This window comes from Equus caballus, chromosome 6, assembly GCF_041296265.1.
Source record: "Equus caballus isolate H_3958 breed thoroughbred chromosome 6, TB-T2T, whole genome shotgun sequence".
Lineage (NCBI taxonomy): Eukaryota > Metazoa > Chordata > Mammalia > Perissodactyla > Equidae > Equus > Equus caballus.
This window is the reverse complement of record NC_091689.1, coordinates 43,801,328-43,816,244: the sequence shown is the minus strand read 5'-3', so window position 1 is coordinate 43,816,244 and position 14,917 is coordinate 43,801,328. Positions and strand designations below refer to the sequence as shown.

Sequence of the window (14,917 nt, the reverse complement as noted above, 5' to 3'; positions counted from 1 at the left end):
ATCAGCTAAAGAGCAATAAATTTTGCTTTCTTGCTCATTTTTACATATTTAGAAATCAAACAAATTAGGGCCAAGGGTAAGAAGGAAAAAAAATGGCAGTTGGAATACCCCAAATAGAAAGCAGTCAACTCTCTGGATAAAGAGCAGGATGAAGAGCATGGCGGCAAGAGAAGCCAGGGAAAGTGTGAGGGATCCAAGAGACAACGCAACAACACGGACAGGAAGGCACCACTAGCACATAGACTACTAGGCTTTGGCAAGAAGAGCTTGTGATACACAGAAGTCCTGATGGCCCTGGGATACCACAGAATAGGAAAGTGCCAAGCCTCAAGCTAAGAAATTAAGTCATGATTTAAAAGCAAAGACATTATAACCTACTTTATAGTTTCTTAGGCAAAAAGCCACCTATTCACTTTTTTTCACCGATATTGCTTTTAAAAAGTGCCACTAGGAAGGAGAGTTCCCTCAGGGGGGTGAGACTGTCAGTAGGAAAGGAAGTGTGTTTTCCTGAGCTGGCCTGAAACCTTGTAGATAAATTCTGAAGACACGGAAGAAATAGAACTATTCTTTTTTATCCAACTTTGTATATAAGAAAAAAGACTGAGGAGCTAAGATAATATGCCAAAATGGACTATGCCATCAAGAAGGAATAAAGAGCTTAGAGCAGGTTGGGAAGGAATGATTGGGGTTTTTGAGATTATTTTGAGGTTCATAAGTTAATATGAATAGATGGACCTTAATGCACCAGGAACACAAAATACAGAGGAGGTCACAACGAGGTCCTCCCCACAGAACTTGCTGATAAGGCTCTCCTAGCAGCTACGAAGTCTTGTATAAGACTTGGATGGATAAGAAGTGACCTGCCTAAAGAGATGACAAATATGAAGGAGAAAGACATGAGAAACTGCCCCATCTTATCACCGTGGCCACAGCTGTACGCGTCTCATAACTGTGAAACAAAACACAAGCTAGAGCTAGGCCATTTTACTAACATGTGAAGAAAAAATGTTCTATAGCGCAGTGTTATTCTGCCTGCAGTCTAGAAAAGGGAGGTCAAAGAGCTAGAATTTGACAGTTTATCCAGCCCGTCCAAGAAAGAGAAGCTGAACTGGCAGACAAGGGTAGTCTGTTTGCCAGGAGAGTGCACTCTACTGGAGGACAGGAAGCCACAGAAGGCCTCTCCACGGCCTTGAGGAAGCAGCCCTGAGGGCTCGGTAATTCTGTTTCCTCTCATTCCTTGCTACCAACGAGCCTCCTAATCTTCCATTTGACTTCTTAGGTATCGTATTCCCAGGAACAGAGTCATGAACAGAGATGAATGCACACTGAGGAGTTAGAGCTCTCGCTGTAAATGAATAAACTGGTGTCTGGTTTCCTAACTGACTGTTGTGAGTTTGACTAGTCTGAGTTTGTGCCGAAGGACCTGGTTACATCTAGGTTCGCTGACAAACAAGTTCCTAGACTCGTCAAGGACACACTGGACTCGGCCACGGTGACCCTCCCAAGGCATCCGGTGAAGCCCTCCTTCAGCAGCTTCAACACCAGTCAGACTAGCCTACATCAACAACTTGAGAAAACCCACAACTGGACAGTCAGACTGTGAACTGCAGGACCACAGCTACTACATGACAGCACTGAATATATCTGACTACTGTCCAAGTTTACAAATAAGAAGAAATCATAAAATATCGACATGCGGGCAAACCGCCATCTTGGTGAAAACCGTCACCTGATTTAGCATTCGAATCACCCTCCTATGTTTAGTTGGGGGGAGAAGAGAGGTGCTAGTTGAGTTTCAACATAATGACGTCAACTCCTGCTTCATTTGTGTTTTGCCTTCCCTGAAAAGCTAGGAGTGCTTTAAGGAGGCTGCATAACAAAGGACTCCTTACAAAGTCAGGGCATGGTCAGGGGAGTCAGGAAGACAGCCAGAGGGGAGTGTTTGATGCCCTAAATGCAATTAAAACACGTTGCCGTCACAAGTGTCACAGAAATTTTAATTTCCCAATTCCCTTGGAAACTAAACAATAGTTCAAAGAATCCACCTTCTCCAGAATCTGGCGGTAGGTCCAACTACCATTCCCTGGGGGCAAAATACTGAAGGACACCACCAAAATAAATGAGGAAATAAAGGAGACTGCAGACCATAGAAAGTGTAAACTCTGAGAAGAAAACATAGGAGCAAGTCTTCATAACCTACGGGAGGCAATGGTTTCTTAAATATAATATCAAAAGTACAAGCAAGGGGGGCTGGCCCCGTGGCTGAGTGGTTAAGTTTGCGCACTCCGCTGCAGGCGGCCCAGTGTTTCCTTGGTTCGAATCCTGGACGCGGACATGGCACTGCTCATCAAACCATGCTGAGGCAGCGTCCCACATGCCACAACTAGAAGGACCCACAACGAAGAATATGCAACTATGTACTGGGGGCTTTGGGGAGAAAAAGGAAAAAAATAAAATCTTTAACAAAAAGAAAGTACAAGCAAGGGAGGCCAGTCTCATGGCCTAATGGTTAAGTTCAGAACACTCTACTTGGGTGACCTGGGTTCAGATCTTGGGCGCAGACCTACACTCTACACCACTCGTTAGCCATGCTGTGGCAGTGACCCACATGTGAAATAGAGGAAGATGGCACAGATGTTAGCTCAGGGCTAATCTCTCTCAGCAAAACAAAACAAAACAAAAAAGGAGAGGCAACAGAAGAAAAAATAGACAAATTAAAACTTTTGTGCTGAAAATGATACCATCAAGAAAGTAAAAAGACAACCAAAAGAATTGGAGAAAACATTTATAAATAATATTTCTGATAAGGAACTTGGATCTAGACTATATAAAGAACTCTTACAACTCAACAACAAAAAGACAATAACTCAATTTCAAAATGGGCAAAGGATTTGGATAGACATTTCTCCAAAGAGGACATACAAATAGCCAGTAAGTACACTAAAAAAAATGCTCAACATCATTAGTCATTAGGGAAATGCAAATCAAGACTACAATGAGATACCACTCCATACCCACTAAATGACTATAATCAAAGACAGACAATAATAAGCATCAACAAGGAGATGGAGAAACTGGAAGCCTCGTACATTGCTGGTGGGAGTGTAAAATGGTTCAGTGACTTTGGAAAACAGTCTGGCAGTTCCTTAAAATGTTAAACAAAGACTTACCACATGACCCAGCAATTCTACTCCTACTGCCTAAGGTGTAGTAGGTACACCTTGGTATTCCTATAGGTATATCACCCAAGAGAAATGAAAACGTCTACACAAACACTTGTACACAAATGTTCAGAGCAGCATTATCTGTAATAGCCAAAAGTAGAAATAACCCAAGTGCCCACTAGCTGATGAATGGATAAACAAAATGTGGTATATCTACAAAATGGAACATTACTCAACAGCAAAAAGAATGAAGTACTGATATGCGATACAACATGGATGACCCTTTCACTAAGTCAAAGAAGCCAGACACAAAAGACTATACATTGTCTGATTCCATTTATACAAGATCTAAAAATCATTTGTACACTTTAACTGGGTATATATTTATAGTATGTGAATTCTATCTCAATAAAGCTGTTCAAAAATCTATATACGACAAAAATAGCCATGTGTAAATTACCTGAGAATCTGGGTTTTGTTTTGTTTTGTTTTTTGAGGAAGATTAGCCCTGAGCTAACATCTGCTGCCAATCCTCCTCTTTTTTGCTGAGGAAGACTGGCCATGAGCTAACATCCGTGCCCATCTTCCTCTACTTTATATGTGGGACGCCTGCCACAGCATGGCTTGATAAGTGGCATGTGCATCAGCATCCAGGATCCGAACCAGCGAACCCCAGGCAGCTGAAGCAGTGCACGCAAACTTAACTGCTGCGCCACTGAGCTGGCCCCTGAAAATCTAGGATTTCTAGACATTCAATTCTAAGACTGTACTATCAGGAAAACAGGATAGACATGACAGAAACTAATCTGATCAATAATACTGTAACCTGGATGATGAAAGAATGAGTTGAGAGAATGGAAATGGTCTATGTGGAAATAAGGTAAGGCAGGACTTAAGAGCCAGATTTACCTTGTGGCTCTAGGACTGTCCAAGGCAGGAGCGTCCTGGGCAGACACTCACACGTCCCATTCTGTTGGCAGGTTTATCCCTTTAGTAGAGGTGAATTAACTGTTCCATCACACGATGATAGTTCTCATAAAGAACAGTTTACAAACTCCACTTATCTGATTTCAAACTCACCAGGCCACTTTCTGATTGCAAACAGACTTTTCTAACGGAAACGTGATGACCAGCTGATTCTGGCATACAGTTTACTAGAAATTAATAAATTAACCCTCTGATTTAGATTCACCTCCTATGATATTGGTTAGTATGAACCAATCCTCAAGAGACTGATTAACTTTGGTTGCTCTTAGCAAACTACTTCTCATCCTACAAAGCTCACAACCAGTGACTCTCAAGCATGAGGACATTCCCATAGCAGAATTCCTGAGAGGTTAATGTCCTGTGCACCTCAGGCAGGGGTGGGAGGAGCGAGGTGACTGTCAGAGGACTGTGAACCCCCCACCAAGATACGGCCAGCCTAGGAGGCCCAGACTGAGCAGCAGCAGCCTAGCTTTCTCCAATATCTCCCTCTCAGCTCTAACTTCCACGCTCTAAGATCCTTTCCAACATTCTATTATTTCATGTGATCCAACCTCACTTTACAGATGAAATAACTGGGGCCCACAGAGTTTGAGGATCTTACCTAAAATCACACAGCTAACTCACGGCAGAGCTAGAGCCGGAACCAAAGCCTTCTGCTTCCCAGCCCACTGTTTTGTTCATTATGTGGCACTGCCTTTCTAGCTACAGGCCATCTGAGTGCTCAGCCAGCATTTGTGGGAAGCCCCTTGCCCTTGCTGAGCAGCCTCCTTCCTATGCATAGGGTAGCATTTCAGGGCTCTAAAACTATTCATACACCATTTAACACCAACATTTATACTCAAGTCCAAAGAGATTTTTTTCGAATTTAAAAAAATTCCTATAGGAGCTGGCCCGGTAGCACCTTCCGCTTCAGCGGCCTGGGGTTAGGCGGTTCGGATCCCGGGTGTGGACATGGCACCGCTTGGCAAGCCATGCTGTGGCAGGCGTCCCACATATAAAGTAGAGGAAGATAGGCATGGATGTTAGCTCAGGGCTAATCTTCCTCAAGCAAAAAAGAGAAAGATTGGCAACAGATGTTAGCTCAGGGCAAATCTTCCTCAACAAAAAAAAAGAAAGAAAGAATGTACTATAAAAAGGCTTACAAAATCTAAACATTTATACCACAAACATACAACATGCAGCGTTCTCACTGAAAAGAATAAAAGTCACAAAATGTTTGGGCCATCTTTTAAAAAATCCAGGAAAATATCTATATACAAAACTCGAAAACTACATAAAGTTCAAAAACTTATGTCTTATTACTTGGTAGATGATCATAGATTTCACCTAATGTTAGCAAAGGATGTACCATTTAGCCTTATAAATATAAATCAAAGATCTAAAATTCTAAATACAGTTTGCTATGCAATGGAATGTAGAAAATAAAGGGCTCGTTCCAAATATCCTGATCTTGCGGGGGAGGGAAAATAAATATGTAATCGGAATTTTCCCCATGATCCCAGGAAGATTCGTTTCTTGCCTAGTTTTATTTACTTTCTCAGTATTAGAAAGAATTGTTTACTTTACACCCCTCAGGGACAACTTCACAGACAACGGATGCAGAAGGCCGGCCAGGTCTCTGCTTACAGGCAGCTGCCCCGGGAGGGAGGCCCGAGGCAGTCATCTGTAAGGGCTCAGAGGTTTGTTGCCGGCGTCCTCCTCTGTTATGCAAAACTAGGTTTGCTTACAATGTCCCCAGTCCCTTTAAAGGCAGGCGGCAGGAGGGAGGCCGCGGGGATGTCGACCCCAGCGGGGCTTCAAGGCCGCCAGCTAGCACAGCCGCTCCCCCAGGCCAAGTGGCCCGCAGGGGCCCCAAGCTGCGGGCGAGCGCGCAGGGCAGCCGAAGCCCGGAAGTGGGCTTCACTGACCGGTCTCGAGCGGCACACGCGTGCGGACGCCGGGGCCAGCGCTGCGGGGGCGGGCTGTGTGGGCATGGCCGCGGCCGGAGGCGGCCAGGGTCTGCGCCCGCCGGGAGGGAGCCAGGCCGGGGCCCCGCGGGGTCCTCGTCAGGCTGGAGCCACAGCTCCTCGAGGCGCCGCGCAGGCGGCCCGTCAGGAGAGGGCGAGGGAGCGGGCGATGGCGCGGCCGGCCAGCAGGTCACCCCCGCCCCTGCGAGGGCGGCGCGGGCTTGCACACGGGGCACTCCTGAAGACCGCGGGGCCACTCTCCGCTTCGGGCACGGACCCCGCCATCGGCCGCTGGAGGGGCAGGGCAGGGCAGGCCGGCGACAGCCCCCGCGGAAGCGCCATGCCACCAAGGCTGGGAAGGCGGCTGCTGCGCCCCGCCCTGGAGCGCGCCCGTGCTGCTCCTCGGCTTCGGCCCGCCGCGCCGTCCTGCACGCTCCCCGGAGACGCTTTCCTAGATTCTAATGATTCCACTTTAAAGGAATTTATTACGCTGCAAGTCCTGTTATTAATTCCAACAGTAATATAAAGAAGCAAGACACAACTTTAGAGGTGTTTTTAGTCACCTATGGAGTCTAGAAGCTTTCATCGCTAATGATCCTACAGAGGTAGACTAGAGCTACAGAATTTCCTGAATTAGAAAACATTCACATGAAAAAGGAAATATGAAAGCGATATATGTTGGGTATAGGTTCTAAACTGACTAACCATGATATCATAGCATATAACACCACAAAACTGTTCCTTTGTTCCTTCCTGCCTTCAAATATTTAATAAAGGATTATTATGCACCCAGCCCTATGCTAGGAACTTCTGATATAATGGTCATAATAAACAGCCTTGGTTGCTGTTCTCATGGAGCTTACTCTAGGGGAGGAGAGAAACAAATCAATCATTGCCAAAAAACCAGAAAGAAACGGGTAACTGAAAATCGGGACCAGTGCTCTGAAGAAAATTATTCTGTAGGCAATGGAGGTTTTTAAGTGGCACAGCAGCATGTTGGGATCTGCATTTTAGGACAAGGAAAAAATCTTGTAGCTCCATGCAATTACAGTGTAGAGAGGTATCTGACGCAGCAGGACCAAATTACTACATAGAAATACAATGTTAACATTCTTCTAATTCTTAGGAAAGGTGCCAAGGAATTTTCAGTGATTATAAATCCAAGGCCGGTTTTATTGCTGACGGCCTGAAAGCACTTTGGTCCAACCATAGCCGAGGGCCTCGGTTCAGCACATACTAACTCCAGACACTGCTGAGTTAACATCAGAGCCCTTTCCTTTCCAGTCTTCCTTCCATGGCCCTGCCAAGACTTCAGAGTCCAGACCATCAGTATCACAGTCAGTACAGCTGTCCACTTACTTCAAAAGAGGAGACTCTGCTCACCTGATTATCTAGTTTCAGCTGGCGAAGCTTCATGGTCTCATCTTCAAAGGCACTGTTTTTAAAAAAATGAAAAGAAAGCATGTAAAGAGAAAATCCTTTTAAACCACGTCAACTTCATCTTTTGGTGTATGTACTCCTGTGGGCTATTTGGAACCAATTAATTCCACCTTCGGAAAAGAATCAGTTTCTAGACGCTATCCCCACTGACTGCAGGCGGACTTTCCACCCTCAACGCCACAATTATTCCGCAGAGGACCTGAGGAGACTGAGACACCCAAAGGATAAGGAAAAGATATAGAAAACAGACTCCATGCATGCAGGGGTTTTTGTTCTTTAAAACCATATATTGAGTGCTTATTCCGGTCACAGTGCTAAGTATTCCACATGCATTATTTTATTTACTTCTCAAAACAACCCTATGAATTAAGTACTATTATTTTCTACACTTTGAAGATGAAGAAACAGACTTTGAAAGCTGTGCATAAGATTAAACAGCAGAAACAGACGTTAATCCTGGTCTCTTCAAGTCTAAATTCCACTTAAAAATCAAACGTATTTTACTGCTTTTTTGGATCTGGTTTAGGAGAGGGAGAATTAGACCATATCCAGCATCTTACTCTAGCCCACTGACTTCCCTAAGGTCTACCAAGTCATTTAACTTCTCTTCAGGTTTGCCAGTAATAAAACATTATGCCAATCATCAAAGGAGACTCTAAGTGTAGACGAACAGACGGGATTTAATAGCACTAGAAGACAGATTTGTTTGATGGAATAAAACAACAACAAAAAAAATGGAATCAAATTACTGTCTTCAATTGATAAAACAAACCCTTTCGAATTTTTTTTTCTTTTAAAAGATTGGCACCTGATGGGGCCAGCCCGGTGGCGCAGCGGTTAAGTTTGCACGTTCCACTTTGGTGGCCTGGGGTTGGCCAGTTTGGATCCTGGGTGTGGACATGGCACCGCCTAGCAAGCCATGCTGTGGCAGGCGTCCCACGTATAAAGTAGAGGAAGATAGGTACAGATGTTAGCTCTGGACCAGTCTTCCTCAGCAAAAAGAGGAGGATTGGCAGCAGATGTTAGCTCAGGGCTAATCTTCCTCAAAAAAAAAAAAAAAAGATTGGCACCTAAAAAAGGATAAAGGGGCACATATGTTATGGCGATGGATAAATATTGGACTACTGGGGGTAAGCACATGAAGTGTATTCAGGAATTGATAAACAATAATGTACACCTGAAATTACACAATGTTATAAACCATTATCAAATCAAATTACTTGAAAAATAAATAAATAAAGATTGGCACCTGAGCTAACATCTGTTGCCAATCCCTTTTTTTTCCCCCTTCTTCTTCTCCCCAAAGCCCCCTAGTACATAGTTGTATATTCTAGTTGTGACTGCCTCCGGCTCTGCTATGTGGGATGCCGCCTCAGCATGGCCTGATAAGCGGTGCCATGTCCGTGCCCAGGAACTGAACTGGCGAAACCCTGGGCCGCCAAAGCAGAGTGCGAGAACTTAACCACTCGGCCACAGGGCCGGCCCCTGAACTATTTTTTTTTTCACTCTGTGAAGCCTTTTCTATTTTTCACAATTTCCTAATCTAAGATTTTATTTTGTGACTCAGCTTTCTTGGAACGGGTAAAGTATGAAAGAAGGCAGAAATGGTTCTCAGTTATTTATATTATAAATTTTTACTTGGAGCTTACTGTCAGAAAAAAATGCAAATACAAGGTCCCACTGAAGAAGACAAAGCCCATGGCTACAAAGGGAAGCCCAGCTCTGCCTGCATTTGGGGTAAATACACCAAAGCATCTGTCCATAGTTTAATGGTTGACTACTGCATTCCTACATTTTACAAGGTTTTATGCATTTTAATAATACATAGCAACTTGGAATTTGCATACCATCTCCAAGATCCTTCCTGCCTACTAACCTATAAGCAAATTTAACAACCCCTTAGATATTCTCTGACAGTCGCCTCTATTAATTCTCTTACAACCTTTACGTTAAAACAAAGCAAAAACAACTTCCAGCCAGGCCTGTGTGGCCCTACATGTCTCCTCGATGTGTTCATGTTTTACTTGTTCTTAATCCTCATTCACATAGTTTTAAATCCTAGCTTTATGTATACATTGCTAGAATATTATTAGTATTCAGTGGATATTAGTATAAATTTGAAAAAGTTCTACATAAAATGACAAAAACATTAGGAACATTATATAGGAAAGTCTAAGTGTAAAAAAATTCACTGTCATGGACTAGCATTTTCAACAGCTACTGTTATGAATCTGCTTATCCTCCAACTCACTCTCCCCTAATCACTAAACGAGAATTACAAAACCCTCTAGCCATGGAAAAAAAATCACACTACCCACCCAGCACCCCCACCAACGCCAAAACCTCCTCAATAAGGCTAAATTCTGATACACAACTAAAGGCTTCAAACGTTTCTCTTAAGGCCTCTAACAGGAAAGAAAACAGGTGTGTCTTCAATGCCCCATCTTGACACGGCTTAATTGCTTTCATCAAGCCTGGGCAAGCTGAACAGACATTTTAAATAAACAGGGTATAATCAACGCATTTTGACCTCAACAGAGAGGCACTAAAGAGACACTATATAATCATAACATTTAGATACCTCCTATACATCAAAAGCTACACTTTCTCTGAGCTCTGGTTTTAAATTACAACTCAACAGAAATAATAAAAATATTTTATAAACTTACCTTAAATCTGAACTAGAATTTCCAGTCTAAACTGGAATACGATTTTACTAAATTTGCATTTTTTTCCTTTAATACTCTCTTTCCTTCATTTCAAACTCAGTTGTTGAATACAAGCCTAACCAAGCCTGGTTAGTAAATCTATACGAAACAGAAAAAATTCCTACAGAGTAAAAGAAATGCAATTACTGTTTTCCTCCCTTTTTTCTCATAGGAAATTTCCTGTTTACTTGGTACAAACAGGGAAAACCCTAAACATACATCTTGGAGAAACAAAGATCTGTCGCTCCTGTGGCTCAGTTTAACACCCACAGAACACCATGCTCTTGAACTACTTTCCAGCTACCTTCCAGCCAAAGTCTAAACTGAAGATGCACATAAAGCTTTACCACTGCAGGAGACACACAAGGATTTTTCTGAGAATGTGTCCCAACTACCCATCTTTGTTTACAGACACCAAAAAGTTTCCAATTCCTCTATCACTTATTCACCTAACAAATATTTGGCAAAAGTCTGCTAAAAGACGTGTCTCCTCATCTACTCCTATATTCATACTTTTAAGAATCACAAGATAAACTGAAAACAAATGAATAATACAACAGAATGTTATACATCAATGAAAATGAATGAACTTCACCCTACTACAAATCCATGAATTGACTGTAAACACAATGTTAAACAAAAGAGGAAACAGACAAAACAATACATTTATTAAGCTTCTTTTTGTATAAAGTTCAAAAACATGATAAACTAGATTGCATACAGAATACACACATAGGACAAAATTATAATAAAAAAAATGAATATCTCAAAAGTCAGAGCAGACTCATACATCTATGGCCAATCGATTTTTGACAAGGGTGCCAAGATCATTCAATGAGGAAAGAAGAGTCTCTTCAACAAGTGGTGCCTGACAACTAGACATCCACAGGCAAAAGAATGAAGTAGGACCTCTGTTTCACACCACTTACAAAAAATTAATTCAAAATGGATCAAAGACCTAAATGTAAGAGCTAAAACTATAAAACTCTTAGAAGAAAACACAAGAATAAATCTTCATAACATTGGATTTGGCAATTGATTCCTAGATATGACACCAAAAGCATGAGCAACAAAAGATAAATTAGACTCCGTAAAATTAAAAACTTTTGTCATCTAAGGACATTATCAAGAAAATGAAAAGATAGCCCACGGAATGTGAGAAAACATTTGCAAATCATATACCTGATAAGGGTCTAGTGTTCGGAATATAGAAAGAACTCTTGCGGCTCAACAACCAAAAGACAAGCAACCAATTGTCTTAAATGTGCAAAAGATCTGAACAGACATTTCTCGATAGTAGATACACAAATGGCCAATAAGCACATGAAAAGATTCTGGACACCATTAGTCATCAGGGAAATGTAAATCAAAACCACAATGAGGGGCCGGCCCTGTGGCCGAGTGGTTAAGTTTGCGCGCTCTGCTTCCCCGATCCCGCATTTCACTGGTTCAGATCCTGGGCGCAGACATGGCACCGCTGATTAGGCCACGCTGAGGCGGCGTCCCACATGCCACAACTGGAAGGACCCATAGCTAAAATGTACAACTATGTGCCGGGGGGGTTTGGGGAGAAGAAGCAGGGAAAGAAAAAAAGAAGAAGAAGAAAATTGGCAACAGTTGTTAGCTCAGGTACCAATCTGAAAAAAAAAAACCCAAAACACAATGAGATACCACTTCATACGCACTAGGATGGCTATTAATAAAAAAGACGTAATAACAAGTATTGGTGAGGATATAGAGAAACCAGAATCCTCATATACGGCTGGTGAGAAGGTGAAATGGTGCAGACATTTCGAAAACAGTCTGGTAGTTTTTCAAATGATTAAACATAAAGTTACCATACGACCCAGAATTCCACTCCTAAGTATATATCCAAGAGAAATGAAATGAAAAAATATACACTCACAGAAAAACTTGTACACATTTTTTTCTTTATAGCATTTCTTCAACAGAAAGAATTTTTGAAATAGTATATGTGTTATAAGAAGACTGCTGGTGCCAAACCCTTTTTTTTTTTTGCTGAGGAAGGTTAGTCCTGAGCTAACATCTAAGCCAGTCTTCCTCTATTTTATACGTGGCTCACTGCCACAGCATGGGGTGCACTGATGATATCTGACTATGAACTGCACATTACATGACTATTACATGAATGTGAAATGTCGCACATGTGATAACAGTATTGTGGTCATGTAGGAGCATGCCTTTGTGAGTAGGAATGGGGCAGAAATAACGAGGGAATGGGAACAGGTAAGAAGTATGGAGGAGCCACACTTCTCTGAGCATCCATGAGTCCATAAAGATACGAATGAAAAATGAATGAATAAAGGGAGAGAGGGGACAGCTCTTCCTTACAGAAAAAATATCCAATTAATACAGATTAAAGGAATGAAGGAAATAGAAAATCACCATTAGGCAAACATCATAGTAATAACTGTTGCAGAAGCAAGAAGCATCAATGGATTCTAAAATTAGTAGGTGACAGTATAACAAGAAACAGGATATCTGTCCACGAGATAATTACTGATTACAAAGGGAAAAACAAGAACTTTATAGTGGAGAAACCTGGGAAGCGCTGGCCTGGTGGCGCAGCAGTTAAGTGCGCACATTCTGCTTCTCGGTGGCCCGGGGCTCGCCAGTTCGGATCCTGGGTATGGACACGGCACCGCTTGGCAAAAGCCATGCTGTGGTAGGCATCCCACATATAAAGTAGAGGAAGATGGGCACGGATGTTAGCTTAGGGCCAGTCTTCCTCAGCAAAAAGAGGAGGATTGGCAGTAATTAGATCAGGGCTAATCTTCCTCAAAAAAAAAGGAAAGAAAGAAAGAAAGAAACCTGGGAGACAGCACCTTAACAAAGTGATTAAAATTAACATCCCCACCAGTAACTAGACACAGCAACATCATATTCCTCCTGATACGATGCACTGAGAAGGGCACAACAGCAGGTCTGTGGTATTTTTGCCCAAAATGCATAATCTTATTTTAATCATGAGGAAACACCAGATAAACCCAAACTGAGGAACATTCTACAAAATAACTGGCCAGGCCAGTACTCTTCAAAAGTGTCAAGGCAAAAAAAGACTAAGAAACTATGCAGGTTGGAGAAGACTAGAGGGACATGAGAACGAAATACAGCACAGGATCCTGTATTTGGATCCTGGATCAGAAAAGGGACCTTAGCGGGAAAACTGGCAAAATTCAAATAAGGCCTGTGGATTGGTTAATGGTACCACATCAGTATGAATGTCTTGGTTTTGACAACTGTACTACGGTTATGTATGATATAAACGTTAAGGACAACTTGTTGAAGGGCATACAGGAATTCTCTTATATTTTCACAACTTTTCTGTAAATCTAAAAAGATTTTTTAAAGTGAGATACTAAAAAATAAATGTTCAGCGATGAATCTAGGTGAAGGGGCTAGGTTATCAATTGTACTTTTCTTGCAACTTTCCAGCATATTTCAGTTTTTTTGAAATAAAAGGGAAAAAAGGAAATAGATATTTTGCTAAATGTCTATTTCACAATCAAGGACTGAGTACACTTAAAAATCCACACGCCCTTTAATCTAGCACCTAAACTACACACGCTGTATTTCTAAGGAGTGGAGTTGGCACGAAACAATAAAGAAATGCGCCCAAGACCAAATATCTGAGAACGTGGAGTCCACCTTAGAACACGGCTCACTCTATTGCTAGTCTAGGGCTGTCCCTGCCCAACCATGCCCAACAGTCTGAAGCATTCAATGACACATGAATGACCTGCGGGATTCTAGGATTACTCTACACTCTCAGCATTCCTGTCAGGTTCTCTAAGCCTGCAAAAGCCAATAAATTTTCCTAGCTGCCACTAACACAAAATCCATTGCTGCTACACAGTCAGGGTGTCCTTCTTGCTGCCTCCTACACTGTGCTGGATAATAAGGATGCTGTCATCAGCACTCAGCTGCAATTTGGCCAATGATGCAGGAGGCTAAACAGGCTCCTTCTGTGGTGCTAGAGGGAATAAACACCGTCCCTGCCAGGACGGCAGCAGGATGAGACTTGCAAACATGAAGGCTATGTGCAGCCTGTGACTTTTCGAATAGTAACCTGAGTGAACACTTCCTTTACTGACTATCACATTGTTTCACAATATCATAAATGATACTTTCCAGCCTCAGAAATTAGTTGTAGTTAGAAACAAATGAGAAGGGAAGGCTTAGACTACTTTATTAAATAAATGCAATAAATTTCAAGGTGGATTGATGAAGAGACAATTTAGAAGGTAATTTATTCATTTCAGCTAGAAGAATTCATAGCGGTAAATCTTTAGTAATTAGCTGCCTGGATGAAGTTAAAATAAACACAATTTATAAAAATTTGGTTCAACCCAACCTATCAGAAATAAATGTACTATGTGTGACAAAGAATCATTAGAAAAACGATATTGTGGGGGATCAGAATTTGCCACCCCAAAATGTGTCTGTTTAGCGTCATTATTATTATTTTTTTTTTTAAAGATTTTATTTTTTCCTTTTTCTCTCCAATGCCCCCCGGTACATAGTTGTGTATTCTTCGTTGGGGGTTCTTCTAGTTGTGGCATGTGGGACGCTGCCTCAGCGTGGTCTGATGAGCAGTGCCATGTCCGCGCCCAGGATTCGAACCAACGAAACACTGGGCTGCCTGCAGCGG

The 14,917-nt window shown here is 42.2% G+C and overlaps 1 protein-coding gene across 6 annotated transcripts in view; it reads right to left on the bottom strand.

The window, feature by feature from the left end:
• The window catches only part of TULP3 (TUB like protein 3), a 62,742-nt gene that overhangs the window by 15,773 nt on the left and 32,052 nt on the right, over positions 1-14,917 (bottom strand). For all 6 annotated transcript variants that reach the window (XR_011439939.1, XR_011439940.1, XM_070270865.1 and 3 more), the window contains exon 2: positions 7,481-7,532. Coding sequence is in view for 4 of the 6 variants with exons in the window: in XM_005610846.4 (XP_005610903.1) it covers positions 7,481-7,532 (52 nt within the window). In the remaining 2 variants the exon portion in view is untranslated. The remainder of the gene's footprint in view (positions 1-7,480; positions 7,533-14,917) is intronic.